Source organism: Vigna unguiculata, chromosome 2, assembly GCF_037176805.1.
Source record: "Vigna unguiculata cultivar grain cowpea cultivar isolate G323 ecotype 2 chromosome 2, ASM3717680v1, whole genome shotgun sequence".
In the NCBI taxonomy this organism is placed as follows: Eukaryota; Viridiplantae; Streptophyta; class Magnoliopsida; order Fabales; family Fabaceae; genus Vigna; species Vigna unguiculata.
This window is the reverse complement of record NC_140793.1, coordinates 33,335,754-33,359,353: the sequence shown is the minus strand read 5'-3', so window position 1 is coordinate 33,359,353 and position 23,600 is coordinate 33,335,754. Positions and strand designations below refer to the sequence as shown.

Below are 23,600 nucleotides of genomic sequence, written 5' to 3'. Positions count from 1 at the left end.
TATAAACACTTAAACAAAATTTTTACCATTTTCTTTTTCATAAACATAATTATAACAATTAAGAAAAACATATAAAGTAAGTTAACTAAAATAATTGAATGTTTAAATAAATATTTGTTGAATGTTGTGGACATCGATTATTTTACTTATTTTATATCGACTATATAATATTCTTACATAATTATATATGATTAAATAAATTTTCAATTATATGTCAAAGTTAATCGTTTATTGATTTTCATTACTGATTGAGCTAAAAATAAGTAAGTCAAAACTAGTTCACTTTTTGATAAGTTAAAAGTTTTACAATCCGACTCAACCCATCAGAAGTTGATAGGTTCAGTTGTTTAACTCACTAACTGACATAAAAATACAAAATATTTTTTTAATTATTTTTGCATATTTAAATTTGTAGGATATAAACAATTTTATCTTTTTTCGAGTATTAAAATTTGTAGGATCTCAAATATATAAAATGCAGATAAATACAAAGAAATCAATGTTTCTTTTTCTTTTGTTCAAAAAGAATTTTTTTTTTTTACAAAATAAGTGGACTGTAGGTTAAGTGAGCTCAATTTGACTCGAACCCGCATAATCAATGAGTTAAGTAAGTTTAATCCGTTCTCTCTTCCATAATAAAAAAAAAATAAGTTAATTTAACTCAAACACATAATAAATCAAATTAACTCACGATTCTAACTCATTTTAACTTATCTATTAATTGTAACACGAAAATTATTAGTGACTAACAAATAAAAAGAAGGCTAATATATTTTAAATTGAAGAGTATGTGTAACTTTACTATAATTATTAATGACAATTGTTTCTAAAAATTTCTACAAGGTAAGTTACCTCTCAAACTTGCATTGTTAATGCAAATCTTTGTTCATTTTTCATTATTTTATTAATTTATTTATGTTATTTGGATTATCGATTCAATCGAAAATTGCATGTAATTTATCATCAATCACTCATTTACATTTCATCATTAAATTATCTAAGAAAATTTCTAAAAATTATAAGAATTTGTCAAAAGTAAAATATTTTATATTTTAAAAAGATAAAATATTTTAAATAAAAGAAAAATAAATAATTTTATATGATGTATAATTTTTTATACTTTTAAGTAATATAATATAATATTTATTTTTTATTCAATTCAAAATTTGCATTGTATAATTATAAAATAGTCCTTACTCTTTTGAATTTGAATAAATTATTGTTTGACTTGACAATAACATGATACCTTATCATGAGCTTAATTTATACACTCAAATATATATATATATATATATATATATATATATATATATATATATATATATATATATGCGTTAGCAATTATAAAAATGCTAATTATTTATTACAAATGTTTCGTGTTCCCACCTTTACATTATAAATTAACATAGATTATTAGAGAATGAGACTTTAATTCTTTAAGTTTTCTTGGTTAAATATTTCTAATATTTTTTCACATATATATTCTGATTATTTTTTGGGTCTGCCAACTGAGATTTTGTAGTTTGAGATGATACTTGGTTGGAAGTATGAAAATATTAGCACGTGAAAAAACTCGCAATGAGTAATAAATAGATATTGAAAATTAATATCCGCAGGTTATGTATGAGTATTTTGTATACCTGCATATTGACGAAACGGATACAGGTATCATAGTATTCGTATTTGTGAATATCTATATCCGATATACTCTAATTTAAATTAAAAAATTAAAAAAAATGATTTTTAAATATTAACATATTGATTTAAATGAGTTATTTTGTATCGATTGATTTAAAAATAAATCATTTATTTGTAAATTATCATTCAACATTATTTAAATAAATTATATGCATTTTATTTGAAATTTATAAATATTATGCATTATATTTTTATTTGAATTTATCACTAAAATTTGTTATTAAATATTAAATATTTCTTTTTTTAAATATCCGTTGGATATTAAAGAAAATATATGAATACCCATATAACTCATACAAATATAAATAAAAATACGAGGTGAATATTTATTGGACGGTAGGATACGGAGCATTTACCACCTTACTAAGTACACATTCAATGAAAAATATGCTAAAGGAATATATACGTTAACTTCTTACTTCCTTTTCCCTACACCCCAATACCAATCAGCACCAACACTTTACTCATATGTCTACCTCAACTACTTCCACCTACATAATGAAGTCGAATACAATGGAGTTGTGAATAACAATTTTTCATGGGCCTTGCTACCAGATAGAAGCAAATGAGAAGGAAACGATGATTTCCTTGCTGCTGGAATTAGCAGATTTTTTGTGCCTCACACTGTGTTACATACATTAATACCTACGACAAGAAACAGGGAAGAAGACAAACCCCATTCAGGTAATGTCAGGCTCGGAGGTATCCATTTTTATCCAAGTACGATATTACTATTTTTGTCATATCACCCAGTGACGTACATTCACTTCCTTGTTGTTGTAAAACTATCTGCAAGAGAATGAGAAAGTGTAATCAATTTGACAAAACTTCTGCTTAAGTTTCAGAGGGAAAGCAGGGTCTAATTTATTTTGACATCTCAAAGTTGGATAAAATTTTATGACTAAGTAAATTTAGCATGCTAGATTTATTCGTATTGTTCTTCTTTCACAACACCAATCACTATGTGTTAATCTAACGCTAGTGCAACACAAGTTGAGCAATAAATACCCACCTCACAGCTGGACGGTGGTTCATACGGATCGTCTATCCCCGTGAAACCTGAAAATTTCGGAAATAATAACTCAAGACTAATACAAATTCGATCAACAATAAAAATAGAAAGAAGACCAATCATAGCAGATAACCTGGTGAAGCTGGTATAGTTAAATAACAAATACCAGTACATACATGACTATTACACATAACATAACCAATAGTCCAAGAAGATACCTATTAAAATATTAAACCAAGATACCTTTGATCTTTCCAGCTCGAGCTAGCTTGTAGAGTCCCTTCGGATCCCTTGCTTCACACACCTCTAGTGGCACGTCTATGAAAACCTGCAACATGGGTAATGAGAATTGTAAACTTTGCAAAGGAATTAATGAATCTCCTGTCTTGTTTGATGATAACAGATTCACAGATTCAGAATGTTCACCATTGTTAGCACTTAGTAAATGTGAAACAAGTATCATATAGGTTGGCACTTCGCAATAAGTACCTCGATAAAATTTCCATTTGGCAATAAAGCTCGACAAGCATCCCTATCCTTTCGGTAGGGTGATATTAAACTAGCGATACAAATAAGACCTGCATCTGCCAAGAGTTTGGCAACCTCACCTGAAATTTATTTGTCATTTTGTTATAATACTAAAAATAACATTTTGTGTGTATGTATATATGTTCTTCTGCAGTAACTAACCAATCCTTCGTATGTTCTCTGAACGATCTTCTGCTCTAAAACTAAGATCACGGTTTAGACCATGTCTCATATTGTCCCCATCAAGGATATAAGTCAACTTTCCTCTGGAGTGCAAGCTTCTACTCAAAAAACATGCCAGAGTGCTTTTTCCTGAAATCAATGTCTCTTAAGAGTCAAACTAAGCAGAGACAGTGAGGGTGATGATATCCACTGTCTAGAATTGAAGAATAAAAGGTCAGGGGATATCCTTATAATGTAAAGAAACTAAAGACAATTGCTTTCATTTTCCTGGTTCACTATAAGTGTATATTCTACAGCAGACAGAGACAATTTTATTTGGAAAGAACGTGAAACTTTGATTCATAAAAGACCTGACTGTTATTTAAAGCATTCATATGCGAAGAAATAATTTGAATTGACTGGCTTCTCTTCATTATTTCATTCTTATGAGTCCAAGTGATTAACTGTGCTTTAATAGAAGTTCAGATTGTACCATAGGAAGTGACAGAGAATGTTACGTATGTAAAATTAAATATTCAATGTTTCTGCCTGTGCGTGTATCGAAACAATGAACGTCGTATCAAAAATAAAATCAAACACGAGCAATCAGAACACGTTGGAATCTAGGATGCATTTAAGAATGATAAAAGGAGGATAGGACTCCATTACTCGCAATTGTGCGCTTATTTCAGCTTAACAACAATAAACTAAAGCGAGGTTTCAGAAACGATCACTGTATATTTAAAATTTCACAAACCTGAACCACTGAGACCCGTTAACCAAATGACGCAGCCCTTTTGCTGAAGAAGATGCTCTCTATCAAGTTTCTGGATAGGACATTCGTGCCACAAAATGTTCATCGAATTCCCAATACTAGACTTTTCGCTGAGATTTTTACCTAGATAGATAATAAACAGGTTAAATATTTCAATTATTATTTTTTAATTATAGCCACATATTGCTTTGCTTAGAACTAGTAGTAGATATTAAAAAGTTCAGTTTTTTCTTACAAATATGTTGTCAAAGCCTCGTAAACAGCATTTATAAAGCTTAAACAGCTTTTTGATGAAGTCCATGAGATTTCCGGTTTCCAAAATTTGCAGTGAACAGAAACAATTCTTTTTTTCTCAACCAAATTATGTTCATCTGGACAATCACCTTCGTAACCTTAAATTTTCCCTGATCTATGCTCAGGTTTCACCAAGGATCAGATGTCCCTGACAAATCAATCACTCTGAAGTTTTTGTTCTCCATCTTCCAATAACCACTTACTCTCTTTATGTTTTACAACTAAAAAATATTGGTGAACTTGCCCAGATTTTAACTTTGCCGTTTAGCCCAAGAGAAACTTACACACAACACAAATATCGTCAAAATATTCTCTTACATTATAAACCAGATCATCTTCAAACCAAAAATTATCACACCTTGATCCTTTAATTCGTGCCATATTAGCCTTTTAAAGCATTATCGGGTGGATAAATAAAATTTTACTGAAGAATTTTATGTGGCAGACAAAGGACGACAAATCAGAAAATAGTATATGACGTTGAACATGTGATGATGTGACCATTTTGCACAGTGATATCTACGAATAATGATTAAAAACGTAATCTCAGATTCCATTGACAAACAACAGAAAATAACAAGAATAATGTAATAAAAAAATAGAGCATTTAAAAAAACAGATTCAAGATCTTGATAGAATCTGAAAATAGAGATAGTACCGATTAATGCAGCAGAGTGATTAGCCAAAGGTGCCAGGCCATTCGGCTTCTTCACTTGATGTCCGTCCTCGATCCGAGACGCGCCATTATCTTCCTTTGCCAGAATCGGCTTCAACAAACTTTTACGATTACGGCTTAATCCAATGGCTTCGATTCCACAGAATCTTGTGAACCCTAACTTCTCCGCCGAATGTCCGCATTCGACGATCTGCAACATTCTGCAAGTACACGGCGGGTACAGTGCTTGTACAACGCTGATCATCTCTACCAACAGAAAAGAAAATTAAAAATGAAGACTGTGTTAAAGCTAGAGCCGAAAACATAGAATACACTAGCAGTGATTAAATCAAATAACATACACACAAATTTGCTAGTTCGTAAAGATCCTTAAGAAACTGGAAGTACCTTGCGAAGGTAGATTTCCCTGTGAAATGTGATATATGGAGTTAGTAGAAGAAATTTGCTGGAGCAGTGAAATTTATATAGTCGACAAAATTTATGCCAATGAGTGAGTGTTGTGGTTTCAGACAACTGAAGCAGAAGCGAAGGGAAGACACATCATGTGGTAGTGGCCGGAGCTGAACTACGTAGGGTGCATCGGATATTCAAAAGTAATGTGTGCTGCCACGTCAGTAGTCACAACCCAAGCATTTGTTGTTGGTCTTAATAATGATGTTCAACTTTTGTGTCCAATTGTTGTGCTGTGCCTAAACACGTTAAAATAATCCCAATTTTAGGTATGTATTTTTTTAAAACAATTTTATTTCATTGTTATTTTTTATGTTTTTTAAGACAATATTGATTATTACTTTTAGTTATATCATTGTAATTGATATTTCATTAATTTATATTTATTGATATTTATTAAAGGATTAATTACCTTTTTCGTCCTTATTTTCGTAGTGTTCGATGCGGATGGTCCTTGTCTTGACACACTTCAATGCAACATAATACAAACGGTACTACCTCTACAGTGTTCCGTTACTGGTTTAATCAGTCCACAGAAAATAACAAAATAAAACACGAATTGCGAAAATAAAGATTATTTTAAACATCCTGTCAGAATGAGAATCATCCACAACAAACACTACGAAAATAAAGACGAAAAAAAGGTATTTAAACCTTTATTAAAATTAGAAAATATATGGTATTTCTTTAATTTTTTTTTCTAAAGAACTTTCGTAACCTGTATGGTAACTACTTGCTCTCAATTATTGCTTTTCTTTAATACTACCAATTAGAGACAGAGAAGTGCATAAGAAAAAGAGTTTTGATTTGTGATAAAACTGAGAATATTGTGATTTGTCATTACTCGTTTGGTATGGATTCTGATGTGGCCAAACCAATGGTATATCCTTTTATCTTTAAGGAAATAATGAATTGATAGCAAACTTAGCACCAACGATTGTGTTAAATCAATAATTATGATTTAAGTGGAGACGGTGTGCACTGCTAATGTTGGTCACTGCTTCAGTGCTTCCTATATTGCAGCGCCATCTTATTCTTTGTCAACAACATCCATTGATTTTTTTTTAAAGAAATCTTGGTATTTAAGGGTAATGGACTTTTTTCTGCTATAATCAGCATATAAAAATCATATTTGCATTATCATTGGATTAATATCTTTTCTAAATAATTTGAAGAAAAAATAAAAAAGATTAATTTACAAAATTATATACTAATAAAGTAAGAAATTTAACTTATAACAAATGTTTTTCAATTTGTTTATTAATTAAATATTTATAGAAAAATGAGATATCATGTTAAACAGTGACACATTTTTTGACACTACAATAAATAATAAATTTTAACCCTAACTCAACCCCATAAAACTGTCTTATTAGAGAGGGAGTGTTAGAAGTCTTACATTGATTAGAGAAAATATCAATTTACAACATACAAGTGGATGTAAACCTTAATCTTACAGGTCAATTTTATAACGTTGAGTTAAGTTTAAATTCCACTTTTTAACACAATTGGTATTGATAACAAAAAACTATGGTTACTAATCCCACGAAATGGACATTTCGGACATTTTACACAATAATGAGATAAAGAGCCAAAAAAATATATATTTATGAAGAAACAATATATATATATATATATATATATATATATATATATATATATATATATATATATAATTATGTTGAATATTCACCGGTCATACATAGTTTTATACTCCATGTCATAGTTATTGATGATCTCCACACTAATGAGTAGACTAATTTCTCCAATTTCTAACTCCTTTTAGTTTGTCGTTGAATTCGACATCCAAATGCATTTTTGAGACTATTTATGAATTTGTAGGGGAAAAACCTAGTAATCTCTAATGAGGTTTTGTTTGCAACAAACATCTCCAACTTGTTATGTTTCTTCGTTATTCTGTTATCAAGCATAAAACTTGAGGACGAAATGGACCCTCTTCCTCCCCTTTGTATTTTACTATCCTCTGGTGGTTCAAAATGAAAACTCATCGAACGTTCTTGGTTCAACACATTATTATTTTTATTCCCATTCATGAAGTCATGATGATGTTGAAGATGGTTCTTCATATCAATTAGTTCTTTCTCAAGGCTCTGAATACGATAGTAGGTGGAATCCATGACCTCTTCTATATTTGTTGTGTGGTAAGGAGTAGTGTCTTGTTGAAGAATTTGCCTCAATGATGTTCGTTCTGTTTTATGGGTAATAGTGGTAGTTGCTGCAACGAGGGAATCACGAGTTTTGAGATGCTCCATGAGTATCGCTCCCATTATGAATTTGAGTGACATTCGCGGATTTTGGATACATTCAACTAGGATGTGATGTGAGAGCTTAGAACAATCTAGATTGTTGCATATATCTATTTGTTGTTCTTCTCTTAATTTGTCACACTTGATTTCCTTCACCAATGTTAAAAGATTATTGTCACTCAAATACACCAATCTCTCTCTCCATCAACCATACTATTTCAACACCCAAAATATTCTAACCATTATAAAAACACTCAATGAAAGAAATAAGAAAAAAAGAAAAAAAACATAAAAATTACAAAGTAAAATATTATTATAGCGATGATATAATAACATGAGATTTTGGAAGATGTTAAAAAAAATTCTTAATATTGTGATATCATATTTGTTAATACTTATGTTGAAGGGAAAGTGAAGTTACTATATAAAACAATAACTGATAATAGAGTGTATTTTTGATGTTTTTTTCTTTTAAAAGATTGCTCCTTAAAACAAAAAAACAGTACTATTTGTCTATCTTTCAACAAAATTTATGGAACAAAAATACTATATTCATACTTTGGATGAAATAAAATAGAAAACATTTTATAGTAAGAAAAACTAATTTTATCCATTTCATAGGAACTAAAATTAATTATTTGAATTTTTTGCAACTAAAGTGTTCACAAAAAATATTAAAATAAAAATATAATAATTATTTAGTTATTACAAAATATTTATTTTAAGATATAATCAAAATAATAATAAAGGATATTTAAATGTTTAGGAAAATAAGGCTAAAAATCATTGTCCTTGCTGGCTAAAATGATAGGGACGATTACCTTGATAAATAATAAATAGATATCTATTATCTATTATATTTCGAAGTCAATAATGAATAAAGTGTTCTCTAAAATTATATAATCAGTCATATCAACATTCTAATAATAAAAATCACATTCAAGCTTTTGACAGAGTATTTATTTAGTTAAAATAATTTACAAATAATAGAATTTTGATGATTATTTTTAGTGATGAAAACCAAATTCATATTTTAATTTATTTATATTGATTTTAATCCTTTTATTAAACTGCATTAAATAAGCCATTAATAATACAATATTAAACATTAATGCATACAAGTCAAAAAAAGGTATCCTTATGTATTTTGTAAAGGCAATTGCCTATTAAATTTTAATAACCGTCCTTTTTTAAACGGTTTTAAAATATTAAAAATAAAAGAAAATGAAAAATTACTTAAAAAATAACAAGATCAATACAAAAAATTATCGAAATTTAGTAGTCAAAAAATATTTTTTATTTTTTTTTTAAATCAGCCTAACATTTAATGTGATTCATCCAAAATTAATTTTACTAATAAATTATATATTAAATGCACACAGTCAAATTTGTATTCTACTAAAAAAAATCAGATGTCACAGTTCTCAGTAATATTAAGAGGGGTCCATCTATGGCATGAGATGATGACACGTGGCGTACCTTAAGATAAAAATCAATAATCTTGTATAGAGCGTCGTGGTTGGGCAACCGTTTGTTCAAGTAAGAGGCAACCATTTGAAAATCTTGAGAGGGCATCTCAATGACATCGTCCAAAAACGAAACGTCGCCGTTCCAGATCATCGCTTCAATGCACCTGCTGACAAGCGACGCTGTCGTTTCGGCTTCGGGAAGCATAGTCACGCACGAACGAATAACCAACGATGCATCAACGCCAATAACTCTCTCAAAGTATGATTCTGTCACCTCGCATAGATTCTCTCCTTCAGTCATACCCAGCAACTCCGCCGCCACTTTTATCGCAGCAATGTTGCTCGGCGTTAAGTGGATTTTGTGGGTGTAACAGAAATCAGCTACCGTGGCGAAAGTCTCCGCCGTTATGTTTAACGGCGGGGAGATTGTTACGTTAGAAACTCCCATGAGGCGCTGTTTCAGGTATGAACTTTGTGATATCATACGATCCTAATTAAAGTCAGAAAAAACAGAACAACCAATTTTTAAGGTATATACCAGAATATATGAGACATTGATCACTATATGTCATTTATTGTATTTGCAAACAATTTTGACGAAAAAGAATAGAAAATGGTGGAAAAAGACGATGAACAAACCTGGTGCAAACGAAAGCAGGTTCCTTGAACAAGTATCAAGACGTTGGGTTCAGAGGTGTAGTGGAGAGACCTGAAAGCATGGATAATTTAATTTAAGAGAAGAAAACGAAGTATGAGAAAAGTGTAACAGAGATGGGAGAGAAATGGTAAGAACCAAGCATTGACTATGGGGTGGAGTGATGAAGGAGGAGAAGAGGAGGAGGAGGGTGAAGGAGAAGAGAAAGAGTGTTCTTCCTCGTAGATGGTCTCAATAGTCTCAAACTGCTTCAAAGCCCTCATCTCTCTGTGTGTTGTGTTTTTTGTTTTTTGTTTTTGTTCAATGAAACCACACACAGAGGTTTCAACACTGTCTTAATGCTGCACTGGTATTTCCATGGAGTTTATGCCAAATCATCAACATGGTCTGGGACGTTATTAATGCTGCGAGCGATTATTCATAACTCTCTACTTTAATTGTTTTTCTTTATTTCAACTTTGTTTTTATATTCTCATAAAAATTTAAATATTTTGTATGAATTTTTATTGAAGACATTTTCTTTAGTATTTATTTTATTTTTATTTTAAATTAAATTTTGGTATATTTCATTTTATTTGAAATTAAATAATATATTTATTATTTTGCATTGTTATTTTTTATATATTTTCATGTAAAAAATAAAAAACTATTTAATAAGAATATTTGGTAAACTTGAGTAATTTTAAGGATTGAATTTATATAAGATATTTAATATTTAATATTTGCATATTTTTAAATTAAGCTTTTAGTATTAATTGGAGATAAAATTATTTTATTTTGTAATTTTAAATAAAATATCATTATATATTAAGAAAATATAAAATTATGGAACTTCAATTATGTTTTATTAGATGTGATTGTTCTATCTTTCTAAATAATTGATTTAATTTTGTTTTGGTGTTTATTTTTGTAAAATGAAACGATATTTTTTTAATAGAAATAATTAAACTTCAAAAAATTATATATGTCTCATTTTAAATTATTTTCCTTTTAAAAATAGTATATTTAGTGTTATTCTTACTAATATATCATTCCCAAACTGCATACAGTTATAAACTTATTTACTAGTAAAATTTAAAATATCCAGTCCAGTTTTTTTAAAACTTTAATATTAAATGTGCTTTTAATTATACATGCAGTATTATAATATCAACATTTTGACTTTTTTCCCTATATTCATTATTGGGTGCAGTGAAAGGGGATAACATGTGCTTATCTTTAAAGAGTATTTATGCATTTATTATAATTTAATAGAAAATTTATTGAATAATAATGGTATTTTTATAACGGTATAAAACGTTAAATTCATTGTAAATAAAATACAAAATTATTTATTAAATAAAATTAATTGTGTTACCAGTTTAGACAATAATAACAAAAATAATTAAAATAATATAATTGTAACCAGATGATATTGTTTAAAGCTAAAATAAACGTTTTTAAATAAAAATGATAAGATGCATTTTATACAACATCGCTTAATGACATTTTTTTTACAAATTTTAAATGATTATTTTAAAAGTAAATAAACTTATAATCTTATTTGTAACTTACCATGTTATCTATCACATGATTTGTGCTAAATATTTTGTCCTTACTCATAACTTCTGTTTTAATTATTAATTTTCACTTTCAAATTTTATAACCATTAAAATATAATTAAGTAATTTAATTTTAATTTTTAAAATAAAAATTTTAGTAAAAATATTTCTGAAAATAAAATACATTTTAAACGACAGTTCTTATCATTTATATATTTTTTCAAAGATTTTTTTTTTTGTGTAAAAAAAAGGTTAAATTACCCTTTTGGTCTTTCTATTTATCATGAAATTTCATTTTGTTCCTCACGTTTTTCGTTGTCTTCATTTTCTTAAAAATGACTCAATTTGGTCCTCATTGTTAACTTTGACCAGACGGTGTTAAAATCAACGCCACATGTCAATTTGTGATTTTTTCTTATTTTTATTTTTTTTTAAATTTTTTTTCTTTTTGACACATGTCACTTCACAGTCTTACTAAAATTAACGTTTTTATTAAATATTTCTATAAATATTTTAAATTAACTTTAAATTCTACACAAAACATTAGACTTTGATTTTGTTTTGAACTTAAAATTTAGTTCCTAAATTTATGCGTGACAAGTTATTTGATTTTTAATCTTTACCAAGTTTGTATAATATGATACACTTGATGCCTTTATATGATGACAAAGTTGTTAATTTTTAAAATTAAGTTTGGGGTTTAACTTTGTTTAATAATAAAACTAAAAAAAATTATTTAAAAATATTTCTATAAATATTTAATAAAAATGTCAATTTTATTAAAAATATCATCATAAGTTGTATACAAAGATTAAATTGAGTCTCAATTTAAGGAAAGACAATATTGCTTATTTTTACAAAAATTGGGACTAAATTGAAACTAAAAACAAATATAGGAACAAATTGAGTCACTTTGACACGTGACACAACAATGAAATGACACGTGTCAAAAAAAATTTAAAAAATTCAAAATATATTAAAAAAATTCAAAAAAATCAGAAATTGAGATGTGGCATTGACTTTAACACCGTTTGGTCAAAGTTAACGGTGAAGACCAAATTGAATCATTTTTAAAAAAATGAAGATCAAATTGAGACAACAAAAAATGTGAGGACCGAATGAAATTTTATGACAAATAGAGGGACCAAAAGGTAATTTAATTAAAAAAAATAACTGCCAGCAAAACTGATCCGACAGGCCCAATACAATTGGGCTAGCTTGGACCTTAAAAAGTGGGTCTGATCCATCACAAAGAATGAAAATAAAAATAACATTTTAATGATTAAAGAGTAAACCCTAAATCTCATTTTTTCTTATACACTCTCCCCTTTCATTCGCATTGCCGTCACAGAAGGAGAGAAGAAAATGAAGTTCAATCCTAGGGTTTCCTCTAGCCGGCGCAAGAGCCGCAAGGCCCATTTCACGGCGCCGTCGAGCGTCCGACGCGTGCTGATGAGCGCGCCGCTCTCAACCGATCTCCGGTCGAAATACAACGTGCGTTCCATTCCGGTTCGGAAGGACGACGAGGTGCAAGTGGTTAGGGGAACCTACAAGGGTCGCGAGGGCAAGGTGGTGCAGGTCTATCGCCGCAAGTGGGTTATCCACATTGAGCGAATCACTCGCGAGAAGGTGAACGGCTCCACCGTCAACGTCGGCATTCACCCTTCGAAGGTCGTGGTGACGAAGTTGCGAATGGACAAGGACCGTAAATCCTTGCTCGATCGCAAGGCTAAGGGCCGCGCCGCCGCCGACAAGGAAAAGGGTACAAAGTTTGCTCCTGAGGATATCATGCAGACTGTTGATTAGTTTTCGATTTTTTTTTTTTCGATATACTTTTTCGATTGCTGGATCTTTTTATTGTTGTTATTGGAACTTGGTTTCGATTATTAGTGTCGTGTTTTATCTGCGGTTTTGGTAGTTTGAGGGTCTTGCGTTTTGGATCTAAAGAGTTCAGTTGTTCTCAGACCTTTCTCTTTTGTTTATTTTAATCAAATGTTTGACATTATTACTGCTGGTATTTATTGCGTTTATCACTTAAACTGCGTTAACTTTTTGATCTTCACACTGTTGCTCGATCTTTATGGACTGAATAGGTTTCAGGGGCCGAGTGCTTCGTTAAAATATGGCTGAATATTTGAGATGGGAGTGTGATTGCATTAACTCTAATGCACTTTCTAACAGTTGCTTCCAATTAGGAAAAATTATACAGAAAACTTTTAAATTATTTCTGGTTTCATTACTAAGGTGCTTGAGTCATACAGTTTGTGATGGTGAACTATTTTTAGCCTGTAGTATATTGTTTTGGTCCCGTTGCTTGCACAGTTACTTTCATAGTGCAAAATGTGTTTTGCAAGAACGTTTGTAGGAGGAACCTTAGTCAAGCTTTCACTTTTCTGGTGGACTGTGATACAGATAGTTGCATTCAATTAATTGTAGTATTATGGAGATTCCACAATGCACGTTATTAAAATGCATTTAGCCTTCAATCAATTTTCTAAAATCATGCAAAGGTGAATTTAAAGGTTCATACAATTGTATGCAGTGGTGCCTCGATATCTGACATCACAGTACATGTTTTGACAATGTCAGTTGCTTTGACTTCATTATTCTTTGGCTACTCACTATACTCTTTAATCTTCCATGTCAGTTGTATGAAAATATTGTTTCTTTTCTGGAATCTGTTAGGATTTTGTCTATAACAGGGGAGGACAGGGATGATGATACATTTTATAGGTCGGGGGTTCTGGTCGATTCTCTTCAGAGGAGAGATAAAAGTCAGTTTCAGAGTGTTTGAGTGAGTATTTCTTCTCTGACATGAGTGGAGTATTTCTTTTCTTATAATATATAGCCAAACTTAAATGAAATTGGGAGATGCTCTGCCATGTGCAAATATGGTGGGTATGAAATTTTTAGGTCAATTTTCTGTTTCGATGGCCCTATACATGAAGATTGCATGCAGACTACTGGTTCTCGATAACCATTTTTACTTTAATTTTCTATGGTTGCATTTTCTCCAATATTTATACAACTTATTTTTATAAAGTAGAATGTAAATTGTAGGCAGGAGATGCTCGTTTGGCCTGTTGAGGCAGACAATCTAATAGAAATAAGGAATTTCCAATCTAAATGTTTGTTTAATGCGATGTTTGAAATGAGAACAAATCATAGTAATCTTTATATCAACATAGAGGTAAATTGAATTATTCGTATTAATTCACGATGTAAAATTAACGCTCATGTTTATATGGTGTGCGGCTTTTATGGCCTTCATTTGTACATTTTCATACGATAATTCCTAACATTTAAGTATGGTTTTCAAATTCTGGTTATGGATGTTGGAAGTTGCTTCTTCAATGTATTTGATTCAAATTCGCAAAATTTTAAAGGAAGAGAATATGAAATTTGGCATTTTCTATTGGGCTAATTCCTAAAGGCCATTGGCCGTTGTGCTCACGTAGTGCAAATGATATATGCTTTACAATTTTTCAAGTAACTGAAAATTGACTGTTCATGTATGAGAGGAAGAAGACAAAAAATATAAGAAAAGGAAAGAAAGAAGGGAGATGACTGATTTGAAATTAATTTTATTTCGTTAAACTCAAATTTCTATGAAAGATAAGAAAATGCAAAAATACAAGTACTAATTTATTTTAAAAAGAATTAAGAATTAGGTGGATATATTTCTATTAGTAGTCTTATTCTAATATGTGTAGTAGTAAAGAAATATAAATGTTAAATTATTAAAAATGTTCTTTTATAATTTTTAAATTCTTATTTTAATTAAATTTCAATAAACAAAAAATTGGATTGAAAATGAAGATAAAGATTGCATAAATTGCTGGCATGTAATGTAAATTATTAAACCTGTTAAAAAAATTATAGAAAATTATGTTTTAAGGACTGCAGTAAAATAAAAATTCTATATGTTTAAATAAAATTTAAGGAATGATTGGAACAAAATTGAAGTTTTAGGTGTTTATTTTTAAATGAGATCAAATTTAATGATCAATTAAGACAAATTAAAGTTTAGGATGTTTACTTGTACAAAGAATAATGTTGAATGGATTAAATTGTTGAGTAATGAGATAAAAATTATACAATAATTCTTTCGTGTGGAAAATATAATGGTATTTTTACTAAAAAGATTAATAAAAACATCAAGAAAATAATGAATATTCTTAAACGAAAAAGATATTAATGAAATGAGTGTAATTTACTTAAATAAATTTATGACATCACAAAAACTCACTGAGTTGTTTTTAAAGTTAAAGCCACTTGACGAATTCATACTACCCCCCTTTATCATTTGAGAAACTTGACATATATAATATACGAAATAATATTTTTTTTTCGTAATGATATTCAAAACATAAAAAAGAAAAAAAAAATCTATTACATTGTATACATGTCTAGGCCCAAATTAGATAAAACTTTTGGTACAGACAATTATCTGCTTTGACAAAATGATACATTTAATATGTTTTTGTCAATCCACCATTTCATTAAAAGAAAAAAAAAATTAACTCTATCCCATTTAGATATCATTTTTGGACGACGAGAGACAAATTGAGAACCATAAAATAATGTCATCTTATTTTTGGAAGACGAAAGTCGTTTGTAATTTTTAGATTGTACCAACTAAATTATCCTAGTCTTTCAACTCACCCTCTCCATTAATATTTATGGAGCACAACAATATATTATATTTCTCCTCTCGTACACTTTATACCTGGACCAAAAAAGGTGACCATTTTTCTTTCCCCTTCTCTTCCCTTCACTGAAAGATTAACAATATTGTAGGGTATGGAAATTATCCAAGGGACAAATTGAAAGTATAATTAAGAAAAGCATACTCGATAAAAATCCTCCAAGACAACATGACCTATAGATCTTGTAATGCCTACCACAATGTTGGAGGAAAAACAGATAGTTCAATAAAAAAAATGGGAAACAAAAGACACTCGAGGATTCGAATTATAAGATTTTTATCCATTCATGAAGAGCCTAGAAATGCTCATCTGTGGAGCTAATTATTTTCCCTCCTTTCAAGGGCCACCAAAAAATTGAATGAAGTTTGTAACTCCGATCACTTTTCTAAAAATGAACAAAAACTCACGGTTTGAGGGCAACTCCCAATCCAAACTTGGGTTTTTTATCCAGGGCCTTGGTGTCAATCTCACCAGAAATAGTCAACACTGATTTTGGTATGATCTCATGCTGCAAGAGGGCGCCAAGATGTCCTTGATTGTTGAGCCTTGCTTTTACCTGTGTCAGAGGGTCAACAGCAAAAGACCCTCCCACTGTAAGAATGTTCTCATTTGTGGAGAACTTTCTAGTGATCTCTGCGACAGCAGCACTCTTCTTCAATAGGTCCAGATGATGGACGTATGAGGCTTTAATGCTGTCACCCTTGTCACCACTGAAATATCAATTTGTTACGCTTACATACAACATGATTACATTGCTAGATGTTTGGAAAACAATTTTTTTAGGTAAAAGCAGCTTACATGATTATTGAAGCAGATGAATCTGCTTTCGACACACTAATCCCAGCAGTGTATTTTGTAAAACGACCAGATGTAGTGTCATAGCCCGCCTCACCACCGACAGCAATGCTTGGGGTACCAACGGTAGCAGAAACATCAATGAGAGGGGATTGATTCAAGGCAACAGCGGTTGTCAAGGTAGCATGGTCATGGAAGTATTGAACCTCTAGCTGTCAAAAACAAATCAGATAAATTTTTAGAAACGATGCCCAGCAGTTAGTCAAATTTCCCATCCAGAAGAAGCAAGTTTCTATACCTTGCCAGAATTATAATCAGGCAGCTTAAATGAAGCAATGGTCTTGGTGGACGGAATAATGTCAGTGAATGTGAGGGTTGTGGAGATCTGGGAAAAAAAAGGGAGCAAATTAACAAGATGATTTACTCAAGAGCATACTCAATAGTAACCTTAAAAGACAAAGTAACCCACAATTGATGCCGTGTCAAGTTTAACATCAATAATAGTGTTCTTATACTTGTACAGTGCTGCCACATCCCCAGTCGAGAGTCCTCCTTTCTTCACAGCAGTTGAAGTGAGGGCCTGAAGGAAGAAAAAGTAAGAAGTCAAATTGAATTGAACACTACGCATCTATTGCTCCTAGCAGGTAGCCATGTGCGCCGTTGCACAAACATAGCATTAGAAAGGCGACTATGATAACAAAAACTACAGCAGCAAGACAAAAATTTAAAGCGGCCATGCAGTTTGCAACAGGCTAAACAAAATTCCAAAGGATCTATAAGTAAGAAGATCATCGGTACCCCCATGTCAATCTTACATTATCTTACTGGGTTACAGGACATTGAATCTTCATCCTCTATCAGTCTATTCAGATATCACCTTACTTTCACATTCACCCAAGTAATCGATCATTTAGTTTCATATGCTTTCAATCTCTTAGACATCAGAAATCAAATTTCAACCATCAGACAATTTCTCAAAACCCCTACCCCCAACTATCAACCTTTCTTTTATGACCTCTTTCATGCACCATCCAGTCACTGGATACTTTATACCAAAAGGTGCGCTACTTGTTTTGATAATTTATGTTCCGTATCCCCTAGTAGATATCTAAAAACGCTGGTCATTATGTCTACTTGTAAAAAAACAATTCATCAGCTTTAATACAATATATCAGAATTCTGAACCTGGGTACAAAAAAACTAGCATAAACAGCAAGATAATTTTTATCAGCAATCAAGGACTGTCAAGAATTTCCCCTTTTAAAATAGCTTTTAAGACCTGGATCCAAATTTCACTTACATATGATTCCAAACCCATAATACTACTTCTTGCATCATTATATTTGCATCCAACTTATGCTAGATGACATCAAAACTCTTCTGCACAAACGTACGTGTCATCTATCACACAAGTATCAATCAACCTTCCCACTCCCATTAGTTAGTTAGATACCTATGATACTGTTATATCAGTTAGTTAGAGATCTGTAACTCTGTTAGCACATTCGTTAGTCTGTATAAATAGTCAGTTGTAGCCTCAACAATATTCTTACGAGACTGTGAGTCTCCCCCTTTTCTAATATCACTGTTTAACTGTTTATCACATGAGTCTCTCCCTTTTCTAATATCACTGTTTCACTGCTTATCACGAGTCTCTCGCTTTTCTATATCAGAGTTTATCATACAGTCCAGTAAGCCCTACACATACAATCTCTTTTTTTTTTTTTTTTTCTCCAAGTATTGTTCATACTGTCCTACTCCCCATTCGCCATCCAATAGTTAGGATTCTGATAAAATAATGATGCTACAATGGGATAAAGATTGTTTTCTGTAAAAATTACTTGATCAAATAATAGTTTATTGGAACTCATAAGTCAGATTGGATATAAAACACTTGACATCACATTCAACATAAAACCTTAAGGCTTAATTTTATGGGTCTTGATTTTCATACATACCACTCAACTTTTGGAACTTTCAACTTACAGTTCTATTCCTAACACGGATTATGAGTAAGAAAAAATAAACAAACTCACAAAATGAATAGAACGCACCAAACAGATTCAGACAGAACAATTTTAACTATAACAAGTGACCGCGCATCCAACATCCTCGATTTCCTTTTATTAATTTTAATTTTGCAGGGAAGAATTTATCTACACAATACGATTAACTTCCCGTACTGACAATGTAATGCGGAATCGATTAAAATATAGATTAAAATAAGCGAACTGGAGATAAACGATTCTTAACAAAAAAAAAAGTCAATACAACAAGTAATCAAGGATTTTAAGGAACGAGCACGGCTCATCGGCAACCTTGTAGTGCGAATAGATTAATTTTCGAGTATAGCATCGCACTATATCTTGACCACAATACCTCACATACAAAATGTAATTGATGAAAAATCGTACTCATACAAACTATAGATTATTTATAATGGAAGTTCGAAGAGCTTACAACTCCGGCGCTGCTGTAGGATGAAACGGTGAGTTTCCTATCGGAGGTGTAGTCCTTAGTCAAAAGATCTACAAGCAATAACAAACCAAAACTGCTTAGTTTAATTTTTGTTGGATCGATAAAAGCGATGAGGAGGAACGAATAACGAAGAATGTTAGAGAGCATGTTCGTTCACCTTTGGCTTTTTTGCCGATATCGGTGAAGAGACCCGGTCCCTTGCTCATTTTCGATTTCAGAGAGATAGAGAGATCTTGATTCACTACGCTTCACGAAGCAGGGTGTGGCGAGGAAATGACGCCCTTTTTTCACGTTTTTATTTTCAAGTGTGAAATAATGTAATAGAGAATCGCGAATCTGGATGGTTGAACTGGCTATGTCCGATCCTGCGTTTCTAGCCGTTGATTTAGGAAGGGAATGTGATGCGTGGGACCATCGTGCCCGCTCTCGCTCCTTCTTTGATCTGTTTTTCAGGGTGATTTACAAGTTAACAAAACAATCCATCTACTCTACTAATTATACTTCACAAATGTCTGAAAAACATATGGAGTTTAAAGTTCATCAAAGTGATAATTAAATTTGAAGTAATTAAATAAATTTGTCTATTTTTTTCTATAAATACTTTTGTATCTTTAAATCAAATATAAATCTACCGATGTTATAAATTTGTTAAATAATTTGAAAGTAATTAATGTTTTTTCGAACTTTGATCTAAAATTAGAATTTGTTTATATCTAAAATTTTGATACATTTTAATCCTAAACTTTAAAAATGAATATAGTTATTTTAACTCAATTACGTCATTTTTTTTATGTGTAAAATTTAGTATGAGAGTTGTTTATATTGTTTCACACATTCCTAGTTTAATATCAGTTCAAGAATGCGTTTGACATTTCAAAAAACTTTAATGTAATTGAGTTAAAAAAATTATACTCATTTATTTTTAAAATTTAAAGACAAAAACATATAAAATAAAGATAAATTTTAATTTTTTTTTGTCAAAATTCAGACTAAAAACATAATTATCCTGATTTAAATTAAATTTATAATAATGAGTGTTGCACTTGACGATGATACACGTCACGTGTCTAACAGATCCCCTTCTCACAATTGCATTCCCTAATTATACATTAAAATAAAATAAGATCAGCATTGCCATCACCTCCTACATAGAATAGAAGAGAACTATGGTGGAAATGTTTTTTGAAAAAGAGAAAAAAATAAGTTAAAGAACTCATAAAGGAAAAAAAAATCATGATTGAAGATAATGATCGCAAATTCTTTATATTTTTGTAAAAATTTTATGTGTGGAAAGTCATGGATGGCTGTTGTTGATTTTTCTGCAATTTATATATTATTGTTCACACAAATAATATATTTTCTTCATCTCTAATTGTAAAATTAGTGTTTCTTAATCATTTTAAGTATAGATAATGCAGAGATTACTAATGTCACCACGATTTTATATGCATTCTTTCGCGTGTGGTACCTTTATTTTCTACAAACAATTTTGTTTTAGTTGAAATTTTTGATCTAGCTTTGTTCCTTGTTGTTCTTCTGGTATTACATATTATTAAATACTTTTGGTTTTATAATTTTAGTTGTTAAATCTTCGTCTCTTTATTTTAAAAAATATGAAATTTTAATTTACCTATTAAAATATCATTCATTATTTTTTACGAACAAAAAAACTATCACCCATTATTTTAATACACAAGCTAACATGAGGAGTTTCTTTTTGCACCTTCATATCATTTTTCCAACGTCTCATATAAAAAAAATATCCATTTTTTTATCATGCAATCCGAAGACAAAATGTCACATTATGTAATCAGTCATTTTTGCGAATTATCCAATTTAGAAGTATTTTTTATTATCAGTTTACACACTTAGGAAGCTAAAATGACTCTTTTTATTATGCTCGAAGACAAAATGTCAGATTATGTAATCAGTAATTTTTGCGAATTATATAATTTTGAAGCATTTTTTATTATCGGTTTACAAGTGACTTTCAGACGTTGTTACAATTCATAAAATTTCAGGATTGCACAGTCAATTTTTGACTATTGTATAATTTAGAAATCACAAATTTCATAATCAGGAGCTTTCATATCACATAATTTCTAAGTTTTTATTGCATAATTTCAAAGGTATTTTTAATTTTCAAATTACATAATTTAGTAAAAATTATTTTAAAATTGTAGAATTTAGAAGTTAGAAACACAGGTGGAATCAACGTGTTCCATTTTGGCCTCTTAAAAGAAATTGTTCCTCGTAATAAATATGAACTAATTATTTTAGTCTATCTCTCGTAACATTAAACTTGTGGATTTGAAAGTCAGTTCATAGTCCGAATAAAAATTAATTATTGTGTACAATATTAGGGTGTGTAATTTTAAAATTTTTATTTTTATTTAGTTAAATTAGTATGAATCATAAATTTTATAAGTTTATTTCTTAAAATAAGTAACATTTATAATTTTATAATTTATGATTTTTAAGTAAGTTTATTGAAAACAAAATTGACTTTTAATTTGATCAAATAAGGAAAGAAAGACGAAATTGGAAGTTAAATTTTATAGATTTGATGCATAAATAATTTAATTATGAATAGATTATATTGTGTAGTAGTTGTTGTTAAATTTTAGGAATTTAAATTAATGTGAGTTATATGAACCAGTCAACTTGTAATTGTTCCGTGTGTAGAATATGAGTTACTAAGAACGGCTTAAACGAACGAGTGAATTAAAATATTCGGTCTCATCTGCATTTCTTCCGTGAGTTTGTGATCCGACTCTTGTATGATCCGTTCCATATTATTAACTCTAGTTAAAAATAATTAACTTTTAAATTGTCAATAATTCATATGAATTTCATATTATACAATCCATAATAATTAACTTCTTCAACACCATATAATCCGAAAGTCATTATATAATTCAGTAAATGCTAGATGAGTTCTTTTACATGAAAATGCAAGAAGTATGTGTAGGTGAAGTAAGAAGCTTCCGGTCATCCATGTATATATGTACATTTTATACTCACAATCTATTCTTTTTTATAACCTTTAATAAAAAGGTTGTCCCAAATCTGATGGGCCAAAGAACTGGCCTAAAGGATAAAGCTGGTCCGAAGTTGCACTAATGTTTCTACTCTCACTCTCTCACAGATTCAGCCGTCACTTCTCCTTTCCTCTCACAGAAAACTCTGCTAGGGTTTAGGATTCTGCCATCTTCAAGCTAGCTCAAAGTCGATTTCTACTCCATCTCCTTCATTCGTTCCTTGAGTTGCTGTGTTTTTCACGCTTGGCTGCCAAAGTCCCTTTTAACGCCTTTCCAGGTATGAGAAGTTAGGGTTTGCGTCTTAAGCTTTATTAATGAGTTTTATGGCTATTTTCGTGATATAGAATGTATGATTGGAGTTTTGATGTTGTGAACATGTACTGTATGTTGATGTGAATAAAATGCTTGGTCTGTGTGTGCGTGAACAATGAAGGGCCTTGCATATCTCGCCCAAGTGACCTGTCTCGCTTAAGCGAGATTAGTAGTGCTCGCCCATTTCTGCCTGCGCGAGCTATCGCTCAAGCAATGAACTCTAACTTTGAGCGAGAGCACGTCTCACTCAGGCGAGGAGGTCTCGCCTAAGCGAGAGTGCGTGACAACGCCACTGTTCCTCTTTTCGAGCCCTCGCTTAGGCGAAGGGGGCTCGCCTGAGCGAGAGACCCTCTCGCCTGAGCGAGACTCCTCTACTTGAGCGAGGCGCTGGGCGAGAATGCACCAGGTTCTGTTTTCTTCGCTGATCCTTGTTTGATTAATATATTTTGGGATGATTTGGTATACTTAAAAATGTGAGACGCATGATATGTATGTATGAGACTGGTTCATGGATTCAATATGAGGGAATGTTTATAGAGTTGATATGAAATGTGGAGGGATTCATGGAACATGAATGGTGATCCTTGGCATAATATTGGCATGATATACAAATCTATTTTTCATGACTTTGGAGAGATTGAACTATGGTTGACTAAATATGAGATACGGATGAGGGGTGGTTACAAAGATTGGCATGATATTGACATGTGTGGAGTCAATGCGTAAATCCTTGGGACC

The 23,600-nt window shown here is 30.8% G+C and overlaps 4 protein-coding genes across 4 annotated transcripts; 1 reads left to right on the top strand and 3 right to left on the bottom strand.

Annotated features, from left to right (window-relative positions):
- Window positions 1–2,077: 2,077 nt before the first annotated feature.
- LOC114169333 (adenylyl-sulfate kinase 3-like) lies at window positions 2,078–5,748 on the bottom strand. The gene is made up of 8 exons (XM_028054450.2): window positions 5,533–5,748; window positions 5,128–5,391; window positions 4,158–4,298; window positions 3,401–3,550; window positions 3,200–3,318; window positions 2,954–3,038; window positions 2,711–2,757; window positions 2,078–2,487 (listed from the first exon to the last, which is right to left on the bottom strand). The coding sequence occupies exons 2-8, from the start codon at window positions 5,387–5,389 to the stop codon at window positions 2,389–2,391; spliced, it is 903 nt and encodes a 300-aa protein (XP_027910251.1). The 5' UTR covers window positions 5,390–5,391; window positions 5,533–5,748; the 3' UTR covers window positions 2,078–2,388.
- A 1,543-nt stretch (window positions 5,749–7,291) lies between these two features.
- On the bottom strand, window positions 7,292–10,353 carry LOC114166340 (BTB/POZ domain-containing protein At3g49900-like). Its single transcript, XM_028051058.2, has 4 exons — window positions 10,125–10,353; window positions 9,971–10,040; window positions 9,342–9,821; window positions 7,292–8,012 (listed from the first exon to the last, which is right to left on the bottom strand). Exons 1-4 carry the CDS (start codon window positions 10,247–10,249, stop codon window positions 7,368–7,370), a joined length of 1,320 nt encoding a protein of 439 aa, XP_027906859.1. The 5' UTR covers window positions 10,250–10,353; the 3' UTR covers window positions 7,292–7,367.
- Window positions 10,354–12,790: 2,437 nt separating this feature from the next.
- LOC114167625 (Translation protein SH3-like family protein) lies at window positions 12,791–13,544 on the top strand. The gene has a single exon (XM_028052739.1). It carries the CDS (start codon window positions 12,893–12,895, stop codon window positions 13,331–13,333), a length of 441 nt encoding a protein of 146 aa, XP_027908540.1. The 5' UTR covers window positions 12,791–12,892; the 3' UTR covers window positions 13,334–13,544.
- Window positions 13,545–16,337: 2,793 nt separating this feature from the next.
- VDAC2 (voltage dependent anion channel 2) lies at window positions 16,338–19,832 on the bottom strand. Its single transcript, XM_028050901.2, has 6 exons — window positions 19,667–19,832; window positions 19,492–19,559; window positions 17,501–17,611; window positions 17,330–17,416; window positions 17,035–17,243; window positions 16,338–16,946 (listed from the first exon to the last, which is right to left on the bottom strand). Exons 1-6 carry the CDS (start codon window positions 19,713–19,715, stop codon window positions 16,640–16,642), a joined length of 831 nt encoding a protein of 276 aa, XP_027906702.1. The 5' UTR covers window positions 19,716–19,832; the 3' UTR covers window positions 16,338–16,639.
- Window positions 19,833–23,600: the final 3,768 nt, after the last annotated feature.